General features: G+C 45.5%; 1 protein-coding gene across 1 annotated transcript in view; it reads right to left on the minus strand.

Moving 5' to 3' along the window:
• Positions 1-20,113, minus strand: part of GABBR2 (gamma-aminobutyric acid type B receptor subunit 2) — a 421,806-nt gene that overhangs the window by 71,668 nt on the left and 330,025 nt on the right. The window contains exons 12-13 of the mRNA XM_032240167.1: positions 17,874-17,981; positions 9,177-9,299 (exon numbers count right to left, since the gene is read on the minus strand). Of these exons, the coding sequence (XP_032096058.1) occupies positions 9,177-9,299; positions 17,874-17,981 (231 nt within the window). The remainder of the gene's footprint in view (positions 1-9,176; positions 9,300-17,873; positions 17,982-20,113) is intronic.

Raw genomic sequence — 20,113 nt, forward strand, 5'->3', positions numbered from 1 at the left:
TTCTCACGAGATCTGATGATTTTATAAGTGTCTGACATTTCCACTTCTTGCACTCATTCCCTCTTGCCACCTTGTGAAGAAGGTGTCTGCTTCTCCTTTGCCTTCTGCCATGACTGAAAGGTTCCTGAGGCCTTCCCAGCAATGCAGAACTGTAAGTCAATTAAACCTCTTTCCTTTATAAATTATCCAGTCTTGGGTATTTCTTCATAGCAGTGTGGGAACAGACTAAGCCACCAGGTACATTGTCAATGAGAAATAATATTTTGAAAAGAATCTTTTTATTTTTTTCTGAACAGTAAGTCTCAAAAGTAGACCTATGATATTCAGTAAACCATGCTGTAACAGATGTGCTGTCATCTAGGCTTTGTTGTTCTATTTTAGAGCACAGGCAGAGTAGATTTAGCACGATTCTTAAGGGCCTTAGGATTTTTGAGATGGGAAATGGGCATTGGCTTTAACTTAAAGTTACTAGCTGCATTAGCTCTCAAGAGAGTCAGCCGTTCCTCTGAAACTTTGAAGCCAGGCATTGACTTCTCCTCTGTGGCTATGAAAGACCTAGATGGCATCTTCTTCCAACATAAGCCTGTTTCATCTCCATTGAAAATGTGTTGTTTAGTGTAGCCACTTTCATCAAGGATCTCAGCTACATCTTCTAGATAATTTTCTGTAGCTTCTGTATCAGCACTTGCTGCTTTATCTTGCACTTTTATGTTACAGAGATGACTTCCTTCCTTTTAAGTCTCATGAACCAACCTCTGTTAGCTTTTAATTTTTCTTTTGCAGCTTCCTCACCTCTGTCAACCTTCGTGGAATTGAAGAGATTCAGTTCACCGAGATTTGATTAGGCTTTGACTTAAGGCTGTTTTGTTAATCTTTTATCCAGACCACTCAAATGTTCTCCATATCAGGCTTAAGGCTGTTTTGCTTTCTTATCATTTATGTGATAATTTTAGTTTCCTTCAAGCACTTTTAAGTTCCTTCAAGAATTTTTCCTTTGCATTCAAAACTTGACTAACAGTGTAGTACAGTTGCCTAGCTTTGGCCTATCTCTGCTTTCAACCTGCCTTCCTCACTAAGCTTAACCATTTCAAGATTTTGATTTGATGTGAGAGATGTGTGACATTCTTTTACTTGAACACTTAGAGGGGTTATTAATATACCTAACTTCAATATTGTTGTGTCTTAGAGAATAGAGAGGCCAACGAGAGGAACAGAGATGGAGGAACAGTGGATAGAACAGTCAGAACGCACACAACGCTTACCAATTAAGTTTGCTGTTTTATATGGGCATGGTTTGTGATACCCTATAACAATTACAATAGTAACAGGAATGATCACTGATCACAGATCGCCGCAATAGAGATAATAATAATGAAAAAAGTTAAAATATTATGAAAATTATTAATATGTGACACAGAGACACAAAGTGAGGAAATGCTATCAGAAAAATGGTGCCAAGACATTTGCTCAATATAAGGTTGCCATAAATTTCAATTTGTAAAAAATATAATATCTGCAAAGTGCAGTAAAGTGAGGAATGCCCTGACCAGAAATGAGCAATTGAAATTTGAAATCAAAAACACAATCTCATTTAGATTAGCACCCAAATGACATGAAATAGGTATAAATCTAACGAATTAGGTAAAACATCTATGTGAGGAAATCTACAATACTCTAATGAAAGAAAATAAAAAAAGATCTAAACAAATGGAGAAATATTCCACTTCCTGGATCAGAAGACTCAATACTGTTAAGATGTCATACTTCCCACTTGATCTATATATTCAATGTGATCCCAATAAAAAATCCCAGCATGTTATTTTGTGGATATCAACAAACTAATTCCAAAGTTTATATGAGTGGCAAAAGACCCAGAAGAGCTCACACAACACTGAAGAACAAAGTTGGAGAAGTGACATTCCCTGACTTCAAGACTTACTATGTAGCTAAGTAATCAAGACAGTGTGGGATTGATGAAATAATAGACAGACAGATCAATGTAACAGAATAGGGAGCTCAGAAATACACCCACACAAGTACAGTCAACTGATCTATGACAAAGATGCAAAGGTGATACAATGGGAAAAGATCATCTTTTCCACAAACAGTGCTGGAATAACTGGACAACACACAAAAGGAGTCTAGACATAGACTTTACACCTTTCACAAAATGTTACTCAAAATGGATCACAGGCCTAAACGTTAAATGTAAAACCATAAAATATAACAGGAAAAAATCTAGGTAACTTTGTGTTTGGCAATGAGTTTTTTGATACATCAAAAGTGTGATCCATGAAAGAAAAAAGTAATAAGCTTGACTTCATTAAAATTAAACACTCCTGCTCTTAAGAAGACAATGTTAAGAGAATAAACAGACAGACTGAGAGAAAATATTTATAAAACAAATATCTAATGAAGGACTTGTGTCCAAAATATACATGGACCTCTTAAAATTCGACAACAAGAAAACAACCTATTTAAAAAGTGGGAAAAAGATCTGAAAAGACACCTCACCAGATGGCAAATATGCATATGAAAAGATGCTCAACATCATATGTCATTGGAGAATTGTAAATTATAACAAGATATCAACACATGCCTATCAGAATGGCTAAAATCCAAAACACTGACAACAACAAATGCTGACAAGGATGTGGAGCAACAGGAACTCCCATTCCTTGCTGGTGGGTTTGCAAAATGGTACAGCCACTTTGGAAGATAGTTTGGTAGTTTCTTACAAAACTAAACCTTTACCATATAATCAGCACTTGTACTCCTAGATATTTATCCAAATGAATTGAAAATTTATGACCACACAAAAACTCACACACAAAGGTTTGTAGCAGTCTTATGTATAATTGCCAAAACTTAGAAGCAACTAAGATGCCCTTCATGGGTGAATGAATAAACAAACTGTGGTACATCCAGGAAATAGGATATTATTCAGTTATAAAAAGAAATGAGCTACCAGGAAATAGGATATTATTCAGTGATGAAAAGAAATGAGCTACGAGGAAATACGATATTATTCAGTGATAAAAACAAATGAGCTTCCAAGCCACAAAAATATATGTAGGAACCTTACATGCATATTACTAAATGAAAGAGGCCAGTCTAAAAAGGCTATACATTCTATGATTCCAACTATATGGCATGCTAGTGGTTGTCAAAAATTAGCAAAGCAGAGAGGATATTTAGAACAGTGAATCTATTCTGTATGATATTATAATAGTGGATATACAACCTGCATTTGGCAAAGCCCACAGAACTGTACAATGCAAACAGTGAACTGTAATGTGAACTATGGACTGCGGTGAAGAATAGTGTATCAGTATTGGCTCATCATTTGAAAAAATGTACCAGACAATGCATGATGCTAATAATAGGGGAATTTGTGGGAGGGGGTTGCAAGTATACAGGAACTCTTTGCACTTTTAACTTTTCCTGTAAACCTAAAACTACCCTAAGAAATAAAGTCTATTAAGTATAAATAAAATTTAAAAATGAAGTACATCTGCTGGGCACGGTGGCTCATTCCTGTAATCACAGCACTTTGGGAGGCCACGGCAGGTGGAACACTCGAGCCCAGCAATTGGAGACCAGCCGAGGCAACATGGTGAAACTCCGTCTTTACAAAAAATACAAAAATTAACTGGGCGTGGTGGCATAAGCCTTGTAGTCCCAGCTACTCGGAAGACTGAGGTGGGGGGATCACCTGAGCCAGGAGAGGTGCAGTGAGCCATGATCATGCCACTGCACTCCAGTCTGGGCAACAGAGTGAGAACCTGTCTCAAAAAAAAAACAAAACAAAACAAAACAAAAAAAACCACATCATACTTTCTGAAGAGTGGATATAATGTATACGTACAATTTGAAGATCAGAATTGCCAGAACCTTACAGGACCCTGTGTGCCTGTCTCAATCATATCCTCCTATCCTGCCCACCAAGAGGTAACCACAATCTTGAATTCTGTCCTAACAATTCCCTTCTTCTTTTTTTTTTTTTAAATGGCTTTGCTACCTATGTATGTATCCTGAAACTATATTCTGTTCAGTTTCTCCAGTGTCTGAGCCTGAAGCGTGTGAAAGCCTGTTTTGGGTACTCATGCATGACTTGCTATTTTTGCTCACTGCCATGCTGCTGAGATGCCTCCAAACTGATGTGTGTGGCTGCGGCTCATTCATTCCCACAGCTGTATAGCCTTCCTTTCTTTGAAAATACCGTAATGCACGCATCCATTCTGTTCCTGTGGGCCATTTGGGATGCTCCCAGTTTCTGGCTGTTACGAACAGTGCTGCTGTGAGCACCCGGGCTTGAGTCTCCTCAAGCCATACATGTGGGGCTTTCCCTAGGTATGCGTCCTAGTGGAAGGGCTGGGCTGTGGGCATGTGCATCTTTGACATGGCCTGCAACAAATCGTTTTCCAAGTGGTTGTGCCAGTGGACACGGGAGTAGCACTGTGTGCCATGTTCCACTGCCTGTATCCTCTCAGCACGTGGTTCACCGGACACACTACCTACTCTCCAAACCCACCGGCCTCTGCCTGAGTGTCCCTCCCAGCTCCCACACCTGCTCAGGACTCCTTGACTTTCATCTGAAAAGCCTTCTTTGACCCTAGGAGGCCAGACTGGTATCCCACCTCGGGCTCCACAGCACCCTGTACCATGTGGGGTGCGAGTTAGCTACTGAATTGTCTGTCTCCCTAACTGCTCTAAGGGGTCCTTGAAGGCAGGGCCATGTCTCATTCACCGCTGTCTCTCTGGAGTCCAGCACGGGGCCTGATGCATAACTGGTTTGTATGAGCATTTATTCAATTTTGTTGATAAGAAAAAAGGTGAAAGTGAGGCTGGAATCAGTTTGGGGCATGGGGAGGTTGTAGGGTGCTGAGCCACAGCTGGAGGCTCAGCACAGGCAGGGGCGTCATGGACTCAGGCTCCAGGGCCACAGTCACATGGTCAGCCTGCCCTGAGAGGGTCTGTGTACAGACCCTGAAGGAGGAAAGAGGCAGTGAAACCAGAAGTCAGGACCTCTGTCCCCTGACTTAAGGACCCTTTCCACCTGTACGTGGAGGTGAGTGACAACATGATTGAAAGCAGAACATCTGGGGTGGAATCCAAGCTCTGCCACTCACTGGGTACATGACCTGGGCTAGTCACTGAAGCTCTCTCTGTCTCAGTCTCCTAATCTATAAAACGGGGGCAATAATATCTCCTACCTCACAGGATTATTATAAAGATTAAATTAAATGAGCTCATACTTGTAAAGCATTTAGAACAGTACCTGGCATATGACAAGTGCTACAGAAATACTTATGACATAGAAATGGCTGGGCGCAGTGGCTCACACCTGTAATCCCAGCACCTTGGGAGGCTGAGGCAGGCGGATCACTTGACGCCAGGAGTTTGAGACCAGCCTGGACAACATGGTGAAAGCCCGTCTCTACTAAGAATACAAAAATTAGACAGGTGTGGCAGTTCATGCCTGTAGTCCCAGCTACTTGGGAGGCTGAGGCATGAGAATCGCTTGAACCCAGGAGACGGAGGTTGCAGTGGCCAAGCCTGGGTGACAGAGTGAGACTCTGTCTCCAAATAGAAATCAAATCAAATCAATCAATCAATATTTATGGCACAGAAATGTTAAGGGTAGGGGGCTGGGCTGTCCCCGGTGGGCCTCCAGGGGACTTTCACTCCCAGGACCCTTCAGTACACTCTCCTGGGGAAAATCTCTTCACAGGTCCTTCCTGTTATTCTCAAGCCCTGGGTTCTGTTTATTTCCTTCTCACTGCTGTCAGAGTTGACAGCCATCTACAGTGATAGGGCTATTTGTCTGCGGGTTTAGTCTGCTCCCCCACTCCCCTGCAGGCTGCCATGAGGCTGTGGCTGCCATGGCTACCTCTGTCTTCCCATGGAAGATGCTGGCCGTGGGGTGCTGGGTAGGGTATGTGGAGGCTGGTTCAGATGTGGCCCTGTCCTGGAAAAGCTCAGCAGACTTCTGACTTGCTGAGAGTCCTGACCAGGGAATGTTTGGGAGCTGGGGGAGGAAGTAGGGAAGAGCAGATTCTCAACTCCAGCAAAGCCAGTGAACACAGGGACACATCTTCATAGGAGGTAACACTGGTGCTGAAGCTGAAGTCATCTAATTGTCAGAGAAGATTCTGGAAGGGGACACAGAACGAGCAAAGGCTAGGACGTGTACCATATTGCAAGGCCCATGCCTGGAATCCTCAGGTGCTCAGAGTCGGGAGCACACAAGGGTGTCTGAAATAGGTAAGGGGAGGGAGGGACAGACTGCAAAGGTCTTTCATCACCTCTCCCCGCCAAGCCTAGGCTTTGTGTTTGGAGGTCCTGGACAAAACAGCCTTTTGAAGGAGACTTTAGGACGCCTCAGCCCCTGGGCACATTGTTCAACTACCCTGTTGTGTCTGACGGAGGAGGGTCTAAGAGAAACCAACAGCCTCGTGCTGTTTGGTAGAAAAACGACAATAAGCAGGGCTGTGGGTGGACAGATCAAAGGGTTCTGCTACCATAGCAACTGAGGGACAGGCCAACCCTAAAATAAAAGGAGAAAAATAGGCACCTGCCAGGAAAGGTTCTGAGAGAAATCTCAACACACTGTGCAGGGAGATGCAGGGACTGCCTATCTGGGCCTTGCCTTGGATAATCTGGGTGGCCCTGGGTGCTGGATAGTACCTTTCCAGGCTCAGTTTCCTTATCTACACAGTAAGGCATTTCTGCAGCACCTCAGGACTCCTCAGTGTTTGAGAACCATAGCCTTGGAAAGCCTGGAATGTGCTAGGGGTCTATGCCCAGAGCCATTGATAGCAGCAGTGCTTGTTACAGAATAGAAGGAAGACAGGTAAGAGCCATAATGGCAAACCATCAGCTAGACATATCAGACCGTGCATGTCTACCTTATCTAAATGGTCCAGCAGGACAGGCATCCCCATTTTCATAGTCTGCTGACTCAGGCTGACTCTAGCCCACAGCTGGAGCCTTGAGGACCCCTCGTGCATACTCAGCTCCCACCTTCATCTAGAATACAGGTGGCAGCCATTCAGCCTCCCCAGCCCACTGTTGGGCTCCACACCGAGCCACCTGTGCCTGGTTTCCGTCCACGTGGCCCGGCTCCAGGCCTTCCACGAACTCTGCCTGACTCACCCTGCTCTCATTCTCTGATCTCCTGAGCCCTCACTCTGCCTATTACTTGACTTTTTCTCCTCATTTGTACAATGGAGAACATTTCCCTGCCCTACTCACTTCCCAGATCTGTGGCCAATGAACAAAGGTCTAAAAAAGCCAGTAAAACTGCTAACAGCTTCCCAGGTACTGAAAGGCAGGGTTAGGCAGCAGGTGAGAGGGTAGTTAGTGGTATTGTCACTAACCTGCTAGGTAACCTTGGGTAACTTATACAGCCTCTCTGGTTTCTGTTTCCTCATCAGTAAAATGGGGTTAAGGACAGCATCTACTTCCTAGAATTGCTGTGAGGATCAAACAAGTTAACACATGATGCCAACTGTCCTCATCATTATCACTCTTAGTATCATCATTGCTTGTTATTATCACCGCCCCAGGCTCTCCCTAGCTCAGGGGCCCAGTTAGCCAATGATAGCTCTTCCTAGTGTTGACATTCTGTCTGGATTTCTGAATTCTGGTGGTGGGTGGGGAATTCCCATGGGATGAAGTGGGGACCCACCCAGGTGTTCTGTGGCCCACCTTGCAGGATGAATGTTGACCAGATGTCCCCCCTGCCATTCCAAAAGTAGCCTGTCTGCTCGAGTGAACTCAGTTTCTGCCCCCTTGTTCCCTGGGCACAGCCAGTGTTGCCTCCATCCTCTTTGCCAGTTCTGCTTGTGTGTGTCTGGAGTCCTGCTTCCTCCCAGGAGTATGTGAAAGGGGGTGAGAGGGAGGAACATAGTTCTCAACCTCCTTCCTAAATGGCATTCTCTGCCCCTGCTCTGAATGCATAACTTCTTACTGAGCTGAGTAAACCCTCTGTCTCAAGATAAATGAGGCTGAGCAGCTTACATTCTAGAAAACCGTCTTGTCTAGAAGGGTAAAAGCCTCTGCCCGCATAGAATGACCATTTCTGGTTTAAGAATTCACACTAAATTTCACAAAAGGATTTTTCTAATAAAGCAGTGAGAGAAAAAGAGATTCTCATTTTTCAGTAGAATTTGTTACACTGTATAGAAATCCTTCCAATAGCACACCCCACTGCAGCCCAGCTCTACCCCACAAACACAAGTCTAACTACTCTAAAAGAAAGTCCACAAAACCACAACTTCCAAAGGGACTCCAACTTCCCTAATCTGGAGAATCCTAGAAAGACCAGCACAGGTTCAGGGCAAGGCTGACTGCACAACAATTAAAAAATATATTTAATAGTACTTTTATGTAAGGCCCTTTATTTTAACAACAAATACGTGATATCAAATGTGTGAAAAGAAATATATTGCTCATCCCTTTGAAAATAATACAGTATCTAGAAGGAGCTTTCAAAATCTTTCTTCCCTAGTAGCACTTTTTTGGAGACTTACTTTAAAGTTGGGATAAATATGCAATGTCATTTCTGAAGTGATAAATCCTATAAATGAAGGCTTCTACAATGTATGAGAATATACTCTTCTTTTTGTGGGGCGGGGTATGGAGTTTCGCTCTTGTTGCCCAGGCTGGAGTGCAATGGCGCGATCTCAGCTCACCGCAACCTCCGCCTCCTGGGTTCAAGCGATTCTCTTGCCTCAGCCTTCCGAGTAGCTGGGATTACAGGTATGTGTCACCACACCCGGCTGATTTTTAGTAGAAACGGGGTTTCTCCATGTTGGTCAGGCTGATCTCGAACTCCCGACCTCAGGTGATCTGCCTGCTTTGTCCTCCCAAAGTACTGAGATTAACAGGTGTGAGCCACCGCACCCGGCCTGAGCACATACTCTTTTTAAAAGCCCAACAGTTCCCCTTGATTCTCTGCATGCATTAATATTAAACTCAACTTCTTTCACGGCACCTTATATTTGGCTTCCCTAGAATACTATGTATAAAATGGAGTGAAATGGAACTGAGGAAGTGTTCCCAGTGGGGTACTGGGCAGCTGTGTAGCCTGGGAACTGTGCAGCCTCACTGTCCTCATATGCCAGGGGCTGCATCTGCAGGCTTCCCTCCTGCCACCACTGGGGGCTTACCTCCATGCTGTACTTCTCCACCGTCCTTCGCAGCGGGTCCACGGCCTGCCAACAGATCAGGATGCACAGGTCGATCAGCAGCATGCCCCCAACGATCACAAGCAGTTTCTGGTCCTTGATGATCTGTAGAGCGGGAAGGAGTAGAGGGGAGCCAATGTGAGAGACAGTTTCCCACGCAGCAACTGGGGGCCTGGGGTGGTAGGGGAAACTGCATCATGAACCCCCAGCTGGAGGGTCTCCTGGAATCCCTATCACCCATGGGATAAATCCAACCAAGCTCCTCTGCTTGACATTCAAGGACTTTCACAAGCTTGACCTTATCACTCCCCAAATACACATGTATATTTTGTGGAAGTTTGGCCACTCCTGGTCCCTGACCAAGCTGTGATTTTCACCCTCCAGATCTTTGTAGGTGCTAGTTCTTTTGTCTGGAACACCCTATTCTTTTTACCTGGCAAGCTTCTAATAATCCTTAAACACCCTGGTCAGTTGTCACCTCCTCCATGAAGTCCTCTCTAACTCCTGCAGCATAACTAATTACTCCATAGCACTTTGTCCACATCCTTAATTATAAGGAGGAATCAGTAGTAACAACAATGAGAAGAAGAGCTAACATTTAATGAACACTCACTCTGTGCCTGTCTCTAGGTTGATGGTTTCAGAAGCAATGTCTCATATAAAGACAAATATTGTTATTATTCTCATTTTATGGATGAGCAAACAGGCTTAGAGGGGGCGAAGTGACTTGCTCAATGTAATAAACTGAATAAGAGATGAAGCCTGGATTTGGACCAAGCTCTCTTTTCTCTGGAATTCACATCCTCAAACATTTACAGCACCAATCAGAAGCTATATTAAGTTGTATACACATCTTCCCTCCTCAGTAAACTGGGAGCCTGAGACAGAAAGAAAGTTGTTTTCTTTGTGTTCCCTTAGCACCTACCAGGGCCTGGCATGCAGTAGCTACTTAAAAGTCTGATGAATTGAATTGACATGAAAGAAAATAAAAAGCAGAAATATAACTCCCATTTCTCTTTGCAGCCTGGGATATTTTTATTGCTCTGTGAGACTCCTACCCCACTTCACGTCTGTTTGATAGGGATCGGCCGGGGGATAAATATTTTTGGTGCCAAAGCTGACCTGTATTTCACTCGCTTCATGTTTATATAGCCCCTCACTCTCCAGAAAAGCCAATGTGATGAAGTAGTTCTGGAAAGACTCAGAAAAACAAACAAAACTCAGGCAGAAGCTTAAGAAATATCGCCAGGTTTGCTTTTTAACGATTAAAGGCATTTTTAAAGGAGAAATAAAAACTCAAGGGGCCTTTCTATCACTGAATGTAAAAAGAACATGAAGAAAGTGTTGGCTCAGTTACTGCCAAGGAGATCAAATCCAGTAAAACCGCTTTACCTGGAGGCGGGGCACTGGCAAAGCCCACACTGAGATTTTCAAGGATATGGTGTACTCCTGGTGCTTTAGAGAAACCCAGCTTAACTCTCACCCCCTGGGAAACTAGGCAACTGTCTGACAGTCTTGAGAAACTGGGGCCAAATGCCTAAGGAGTTTAGCAGTTAGGGGATGGGCTGGAAGGAGCCTTTCTACGTGATGCTGAGCATAAGGCTGCTTGAGCCCCCAGGCATTTGCCCAGCTATTCCTGACCCCTGGAAGGCCTGACCTGCACCTTTCTCCTGGCACACTCCTACCCTGATTTCAAGGTTGAGCCCAAGCAGCTTCTCCTCCATGAATGTAGGCATACCCTGCAAGAGGCATAGATGACTTTAAAGCTGAGCACCAGAATTTTCCTCTTGTGAATGTAATAAAGTAAATCCTTCCAATTTAATGGCTCAAGTATGAAGTCTGAGGAAGTGGGATTCTTTTTTTTTTTTTTTTTTTCTGGACAGAGTCTTGCTTTGTCACTTAGGCTGGAGTGCAATGCTGTAATTTAGGCTCACTGCAGCCTCCACCTCCTTCTTGAGTTCAAGTGATTCTCCTGCCTCAGCCTCCCAAGTAGCTGGGATTACAGGCAAGTGCCACCACGACCAGCTAATTTTTGCAATTTTAGGAGAGATGGGAGTTTCACTATGTTGGCCAGGCTGGTCTTGAACTCCCGACCTTAATTGATCTGCCCGTCTCGGCCTCCCAAACTGCTGGGATTACAGGTGTGATCCACCACACCCAGCTAGGGCAGTGGAATTCTAAAGGATTTAAAATTAAGTGGACCTGAGTTAGAATTCTGGCTCTGTTCCTTGCTACCTGTGTGACCATGGGCCAATCACTTCCTTGCTCTCATTCTGCATTTCTCATTTGTAAGATGGCCAGGGGCTGTGGGAGGGAGAGAGCAGGAGGGCTTCTGTGTTATTCTCCAAGTATGGTATAAAGGAAAGAACACAGACTTTGGAATCGGACCTCATTCTAATCCCAATTCTTGTCAAGTGTGATCTTGAGCAAGCTGCTTAACTTTGCTAGGTCTCAGTTTTCTTCTATTTAAAGTGGAGCCAGCCAGTGATTCCTAAATTGTACAGTTTGTATAAGAAAAAAATGAGACGAGGTATGGAAAGCATCTAGTACAGTGTCTGCAACAGAGAAGATGATCATCAAATGGTAGCCTGCTACCATTACTTGGGTTTTGACAATTAGTGGTTTCTGTGTTTATGTGTTAGACACAGTGACATCTAGGGGCAAAATGTGATACTGCACCTAAGCTCTACTAGACACAGGATTAATCATCATGTGTGGATGCATGGTGGGAAGATGCTGAGATTCAGAGGAGAGGACATGGTTATTTTCCTTCTGGTACCATTCACAAAGCCAGGCATGTAACCAGTGTTTTTTCCTAAATGGATTTAGGTTAAGTAGTCATGAATCACTTTTCATGTATTAATTGCAGAAATTTATTGAGTGCCTACTCTGAGTCAGGTTCAGTTCTTGGCACTGAAGATGCAACAGTGGACAAAACAAACATTCTGCCCTATGAAACATGCATATTTGTGAGGAAGACTAGTAGCGAAAATTAAACAAGTACACCCATGTATATATAAAATACAATGTCAAAGAGAGGTAATTTAAAATAATCTTAAATAATGAAAACAGAGGGAAGGAAAGAAAAGAAAAGCGCTTATCTGAGCACCAGAGACCCCTTGCCTTAGGCAAGGTCATCTTTCTATTCTTAGATTCTTTGACTTCTTTCTTTCTCTTAAATGCTGCCTGAACTTCTCTCTGGGTTATGTCAGTGCCCACTGATGCTGTCACATGCAGTCCTCTCTCTGGGGGTAGGAGGTACTCAGTGGCAGATGAGAGCAAAGGCACACACTAATGATTAAGCACCCGACTCTGGAATCAGATCTAAGTTTGAAATGAACTAACTAGTTGTGTGCTCTTGGGTAATTCCCTTCCCCCTCTGAACCAGTTTCCTCATCTAGAACATGGGGATAATATTCATACATGCCACAGTAGATTACCAGAGCCTGTCTTATAATAACTGTTCAACAGATGCCAGTGATTTTTACTAAATGTCACTTCTGAGTTGTTTAGAGCAGGGATTAGCAAACTACTGACTTGGCCCACCATCTGTTTTTGTAAATAAAGTCTTATGGGAACATAGCCATGCTCATTTACTCTCACTTATAGGAGGGTAAAGTAGAGAAGAGAAATTTACAACTTTACCATGCTCATTTAAATGGATGTCATTTGCGTATTTGTCTATGGTTGCTTTCATTCTATCAAAGCAGAGCTGAGTAGCTGCAACCGAAACAAAAGGGCCTGCAAAGTCTTACCTGTTGAGTTTTCTGGCTCTTTATAGAAAAACTTGGCTGATGCTTGGTTAAGAGAAAAGGGCATTTCTTAATTTTTTCAAAAAACTTCAGATTTTCTGACCTATTCTGACTGGCCTTCCAGTAGGGCCTACTCATATCTTCAGGGAGCACCATTCAGGGCAAATATAGCACGGATGGTGCCGCTGGGGTTCAACTCTCCTGTCATCCTCAGATGGCACGTGCTTCAGGAGAGCTGCTAAAAGCCCTCTTGGCATTTTCCTTAAGTTGAGCCCAGATGAGAGTCTGAGAGGTTATCCTCAGATGCTTTTCCCACTCATGTTATTTTCTGCAACAGAATCTAGTCATATTTGTAGTGAACTTCCCTTGTCCTCAAAAAACATCTGCCCCCAGAACAGAAGGTGTCACCTCTGAATTTCTACTCTTGTCCCAACACTTCCATTTGGTCCTAGTATGAGGCAAAATAAAGACTGTAATAAGCCTTCTCAATTTAAAAAGATTTTATAATCGGTCTTTAGAAAAAAAGTAACATGCTGTAAAACTACGAAATTTGAAGGCATTAAGTCACCATGTGTCAACACATTCTTTAATAGGCTTCTTTTCTTTTGATGCTTTAAAAAGTGTGGACACATGGGGCATACGGGGTGAAATTTGTGTATGTGTGTTTGGGGAGGGCAAGCCATCATGGATGGAGGGAGGAGGGGGTGGGAGCTACGGAAAGAAGAAAAGGATAAAAAGACTGCATTGCAAAAAGCATATGATTGCATTTGCAAATTTATATAAATCTTGTATATATGTCAGCAAAAAAAAAAAAAAAAAAATTAAGGGGCCCACTAAAAAAAGTCCAAACTTCTTTAAAAGAAACAAAACAAGTCAGTCACAAAGGACAAATATTGTATGATTTGACTTATATGAGGTTCCTAAAGAAGTCAGATTCATAGAAAGGAGAATCATGGTGGCCCGGACTGCGGGGGGAGGAAGGGAGAAGAGGGAGTTAGTGTTGAATGGGTATGGAGTTTTAGTTTGGGAAGATGAAAAGGCTTGGAGATGGGTGGTGGTGATGGCTGTATGAACAGTGCAAACTGCCAAAGGCTTTCAGTGTAAGATTTGGTACTAATTTTGTTGTGAACATGATGAAGGCTGGATGAGCACATTATTCCAGTGTGAGGAACTCTCTGGGGTCCCTCTGGGCTTTCTAGTGATCCCAGGAGCAGGTTTGTGGTGCTGTAGCTAAGTATTATTTACCAACCAAATTACAGGAGGGTAAGGTAGAGAAGAGAAATTTATATTTCACCCAAATCACAAACACAATCAGTGAACCAGACTGTTTTGAAAGGGCTGTGACAGTTGTAGTTCAAAATTGGGCTCTACTTCACAGTTCCAGTTTTTTATATAAACAAGTTGGTTTTTATAGTTTTGTTTTTATTGGGGTAAAATGCACATTAACTTTGCCATTTTACCTAAACATTTTTAAGTGGAGAGTTCAGTGTCATTAACTCAATAGAGGAAGCCCCGATCCCCTCCATGGGTGAAACTTATCGCTCTCATTTCCCTTTCTGTCCCTGATGTCACCCTCACCATCCTTGATGTCATTTCCTGCACTGTTCCTGAGGCCCTCCTCTCCATCACAGTTGTCTTTCTCTAGACCCCTGGCGACACAATTAACATCCTCTGATGTCCACTTCTATCACCATCTAGTCCTCTAACCTCATATCCATTAAGGGACTGTTTCAATCCCCACTGTCTCTGATATGATTACTCTTAAAAAAAAAAAAATAGAAAAAAGTTCTACAAAGTTTTTTTAAAAAAAGTAAAGAAAGTTTAAAAAGGGGGTAGGGAGAGCTTGTTTCTCAGATAAGCCCCCTCCCTGGATGCCTGGGCCTGCCGCAAGCCTGAGCTCTTAGAGTTGGCCCAGACCCTGGCGGGGGATCCAGTTTCCCCCAGCTCAGGCAGTGCAGGCAAAAGGGAGCCAAGCCCGTGGCCTCTGGTGAGCACACCACATCACCGCCCCACAGAGAGCTTCCAGACAACTGAACTGCCGCTTTCCCTGATGCATTTTGTCGACTGTTGCCAGACAGTTGGTGTGTTCTTGCTTGGCAGTCACATTAGAGAGCATAAAGGCCGGTTCCTCACCACAGATGACCACAGGGATGAATCACATACTAGCACAAAGGAACCATCCCTGTGCTTCTTCCAAACCAGGACGGAGTTGTCACCAACGGCAGAGCAGCTCTTAAACCAGAGCAGCAGAGCAGGAGGGGCCCCAGAGGTGACCTAGGCCAGTGTTTCTCCAGTCTTGGCTTGCTCTGGCTGGGGATGGGGAAGCACAGGCTCCTGGGCTCCTCCCAAGAATTCCAGTTCCTTAGGATCAGGGTGGGGCCTGGGGAACTTGCATTTCTAACACCTTGCAGGGCAGCCATCCTCAGAAGCCCTGACCTAGACCACAGGTCCCCACCTTCCGCAGTATATCAACAAGACCTGGGAAAGCTGAAAAACTACTGATGCTCAGCTCTGGCCCCAGAGCCCTCATTTTAACTGGCCTGGGCTGGGTGACTTCTGGTAGTTTTCAGAAGCTCCTGTGGGACTGTAATATGCAGCCAGGGCTGAGGAACACTGGGGTGGCCAGGCCTCTCATCTTATAGAGAGTCGTCATGAATGCTGCTGGGACCCAGAGACGAAGAGCCCCTCCATGCGAGCACAGGGACAGGGTGGCAGAGCTGGGCTCTTTCCTCTCTCTAAACGCAGCCTGTGGATTTCCTAAAGTGGTTCAGGTGAGGGTCAGGGGACAGAGGACAGAATATACTTCCACCTCATCTGGAGAGGGCAGGGGGCTGCAGTCCTGAAGAATAACCTTGGCAGTGAAGAGGTGGGGTGGGGGGGGCGCTGACAAATGAGAGATATCACCAGGGCACAGGCAGGAGCCCACAGAATCACAGACAAGGGGACAATACTATGTCAATGTGTCCCCATTCTACAGCTGAGGACACAGAGGTCCTGAAAGACTAAGAGCTTTGTCTAGGGACACACAGCAGGTCAGCAGTGGAACAGAGATTAGAACCCCAGGCTTCTGTTTTGCCTATTGGCCTCACAGCTGGGGCCGGCTTGCTGTCTGCTGCCGGTGCCAAATAACCAGGGCGCAAAATGTAGGCTCAGATGAAAAACCAGAACAGACTCCGTGTTCCACGTGGGGTGAGCCCACAGTGAGGATCTGCAGAAGAGGTATCTGTAAACTCGTGATGCCCTCATCAGGATTTGAAGAGTGTGTGCTGGGGGGCCAGGGTGTGATGAGGGGACTGAATTGAGAAGAGGATTTTTGGTAAGAGGTGTCATGAGACCCCTACCCTGGTGAGAGGAATGGGTGGACTGGGAGGGAACACTTCTTCTATGACCTCAAATTAAGGGAGAGGCCTTGGCTTCCAATGGAAAGGAGATCATTGGATGGCTTGATAGGAATCTTTGCAGCCGGGGGGACCCTGTGGACTGATGTGTGACTCCTGCTTGAGAAACCTAAAGGGGATGATGGACTGGCCAGCTTCTCTGAGGATGGAACGAAAGAGAGGCAGCTGCTACGGTGACGTCAACCTTGAGTTTGTAGGCGCAAAGGATGCAGGAGTGCTTTCTGCACCCCAGATGTGGGCCATGGGTGAGGGAGAGCTGGTGTGGTCCTGTCCAGGACTAGCTGGAGGGGTGAGGTGACCCCATGGTAGAGAACATAAGGATACTCAGGAGCAGGGGAAGAAGCCACAAATAGCCAATTGGGGGAGCATTTCACCTGTGTCAAGAGCACGGCAGGAGAGAAAGTCCCAGTAATGAAGGAACCAGAAAAGCACCTTAAGAGTCTAAAGGGCCCACTGCAACCCTCGCCAGACCCAGTAAGCCCAATGCCAGCTCCGAGCAAGTGAGGTATTTCCTGTCCCTTCTACTACTCCTAGTTCCAACTTGGGAGGGTTGGACACCTGGGTGGCTGGAACGATGGAGAAAGAACTCAGGCTGGCCAAAGGGAGAAGCAGCCAGCCTGGGCCCCTTTTCCCAAGGCAGGTGGCCGGCCTGCTGCAGGCCTGAGCTGGGAGAGGGAGAAGTTGTGTCATTGAATGCCGTTTGAAGTTTTGAATATAATGATGGACTCTACATATTATAATAGTTACTGACCAGAGGACCTTCAAAATCAAGAGACTTGACATAAATTTTATCCAGAAGAAAGGGAAGAACTAGTACCACTGCAAGAGTTAAAAAGGACAGTGGTGGACAAAGTCTCTCTGTGACTAAGAGTCAAGGTTTGTCAATATCATGGCTATACCCAACCGCATGGGTGGCGAATGCATTCCACAGTGTGAACGCTGAGCTCCTGTTCTCCAAGGGCCTCTTTGGAAATGGAATCATGACATCAGGTACCAGCCCTGTTTCACTCCTCTCTGTTAAGGGCTCCCCATTGCCCATAAGCTCAAGTTCAGATTCCTTAATGTGGCTCCTGCCTTCCCTTCCAGCCTCTTCCTCTACATTGTCCCCACAAACCCTATGGCCCAGCCACACCAAGCCTCTCTCAGCCCCTGACCACCCTCCTCCCCTCCTTAGGCTGCCATGCACGGTTCCTCTGACAAGGTCGCCAGTATCCCCATGCCCTTTGTTTGGCTAACTCTCACTCACCATCCAGGCCCCAGCATAGGTGGCACTTCCTCCATGAAGCCTCCTGTGAGTGCACTGTACCCCAGCACCTCCCATATGTCCCCAGCCAGCCCTGATACCTGTGTGTTATAAATGCTTTGTTAACTGTCTGATTTCCCCAGTAGGCTGAAGGCGGCAGGAGGTAGGGATTATGTTTAGCTTGGATCTCCAGCAAATAGCTCAGTGCCTAGAATATGATATATACTGGCTAGATAAATGCTGAGTGAACACAGCTAACACCCTGAAACAGAAGGGGAGTGATTACCTTCTTCTTCATTTTCACATTTTTGAAGATGGCGTGGACTCTCCAGGTCTTTGCAAACATGGCCCCAAAAGCGGTCGTGTAGCCCACGGTGAGAATCCAGGTCCTGACCTAGAGGCCATGAGAAAACAGAGGTATTGACCTTCCTTAGGTAGAGGGAATTCATCACGTATGAGACCACCCTGCAGGGGGAATCTCCATAATGGGGGTAAATACTCCTCTCTGCATATTGTTCAGTTTAACTGGCATCTTTCACTCAAATTTCCATTCAATAGACATTTGGTTCTATCAGCCACTTACCAGACCCAGGGTACTGGGCACACAGGAGTGTAAGATTCAAATCCCGCCTTAGATGGGCCCAGAGAGAGCCAGCCAGAGGGAGAGCCACAGAGGGCCCCCAGGACTGCTGAGGGACCACCAAAAGGTGACGGTCCTGCCCTCTGGCCTTCACTTCCTCTCCTTCCTTCCTTCTTCCTGCTGCCCAGCTCTCTCCCCACATGGTCAGGCCATGTGACTACTACTGTCCAGTGTGACCTCGGAAGGCCAGTTAGCATAGGCCAGCCTGGCGGCTGAGCCCACACTGAGACCTTGGTCCCTGCTCAGGACTGAGGCCCGCTCTGGATCTGACCAATTCCCCAGGAGTAAGGTGTGCTCTGACCCCTAGCCCTGGGTTGGTGACTAATGGGAACAGCTAGCCCTGACAGGAGCCTACAACTTGGATCGCTGAAGCTGGAACAGGCTGGCCACCACCTGGTAGGTCTTAAGGTCTGCAGGATGCCACCTTCACTTGTACTGTCTGTCTCACTCCCAGAACCCTCAACCCTCACCAGTTAGACTGGACACCCTCTAATACCCAGGAGACTTGCACATCTCCAGGTGGGCCCCACAGCCCTGGGCTGTGCACCACTGAGTTCTGGAGCCTCCCACTCACTGGGATGGAAAAGCCATGTGGCCCATGAGTTGCAGCTCTGAGCGTGAGTCTTTGCTCTCCCTCAGCTCTGTTGAGCTTAGTTTCCTTTGAAAGGTTCCAACCTTCTTTGGCTGAACACAAGACAGAAAGGTGGATGTGGTAGGGGAGAAGGAGAGGCAGCCAGCCTGCAGCAGACAGCTCAGGCCCTCTGCATGCAGAGGAACTGGGCACAGAAGCTTTACTTGGCTTCCCCAGGCCCCTTCTAGTTCAGGGCTGGCTGCCACTAGCACATGCAGGAAGTTTCCAAGAAATGTTCCCAGCCCATTCCCTTTACGGACTCCTTCTGCTCCTGCCTTTCCAGCAACTTGACTCTTCAGGTTTTCAGAGACAGAACATTTTGCATTTCCGTTTTATTTGTAAAAGTAGGAGCTATTTTTAGACTGCAAGGCCAAGCCACTAAATCAAGGGAAGGACAACAGCAGCCCAGCACTTGTTCAGAAACACAGGCCTGTGGAGCGTGTATGCTATGGGGGTACAGGTGGGCACTTAGCCTTCTATTTTTTTTCTTTTTTTTTTTTTTTTTTTTTTTTTTTTTTTAAATGAATGAGAGGTTTCTATGTTGCCCAGGCTGGCCTCAAACACGTAGCCTTGCCTCCTTAAGCACCAGGACAACTGGCCTGAGCCACAGCAGCTCCCTCTTTTGTTTTTAAATTTCAGAAACCAGGAGAAATCAGATGGGTAAAAATGAACCACAGTGCTTTAGAAAGAATGTAGAATCGCCACACATTACCCAGGTGATAATAAAAGGATAAAAAAGTATGCAAAAAAGGGAGGGCGGAGAGCCAATTACAGAGAATCTAGACCTGAGCACATTCAGTGACCAGATAAAACGTTTGTCACCTGTCGGAGGTATGTGGGACTTGAGAGTTCATCTCATTCATTCATTCACTCATCCATTAGTTTGTTGGGTCATTAATTCATTAGTTTGTTTGCTCATTTGTTCATCCGCTCCTTCAACAAGTATTATTAGGCCAGAGGCAAAGTATATAATAATGAAAACAAACAAACAACAACAACAACAAACACCAAGGTGATTTTTTGGAGGTGTCAGTCGAGTGAGGAAACCCCTTAACAGGCGAAGAAATTGAGGCCCAGCACATTTAAGATATTTCCCTTACGCATGCCATACAGCTCCAGAGCTGAGCCTAGAACTCAGTGCCTTGTCCTGGTCCAGGCCTCTCTCCCCGACATCCTGCTGCTGCCTCCTCCTCAGATGGAGTCTCCTTAACCCAAATCAGGTTTGTCTACACCTAGAAACTGGCTGCCAAAGAAC

Source organism: Sapajus apella, unplaced genomic scaffold (genome assembly GCF_009761245.1).
Source record: "Sapajus apella isolate SASKATOON/1434 unplaced genomic scaffold, GSC_monkey_1.0 scaffold46, whole genome shotgun sequence".
NCBI classification, from domain to species: domain Eukaryota; kingdom Metazoa; phylum Chordata; class Mammalia; order Primates; family Cebidae; genus Sapajus; species Sapajus apella.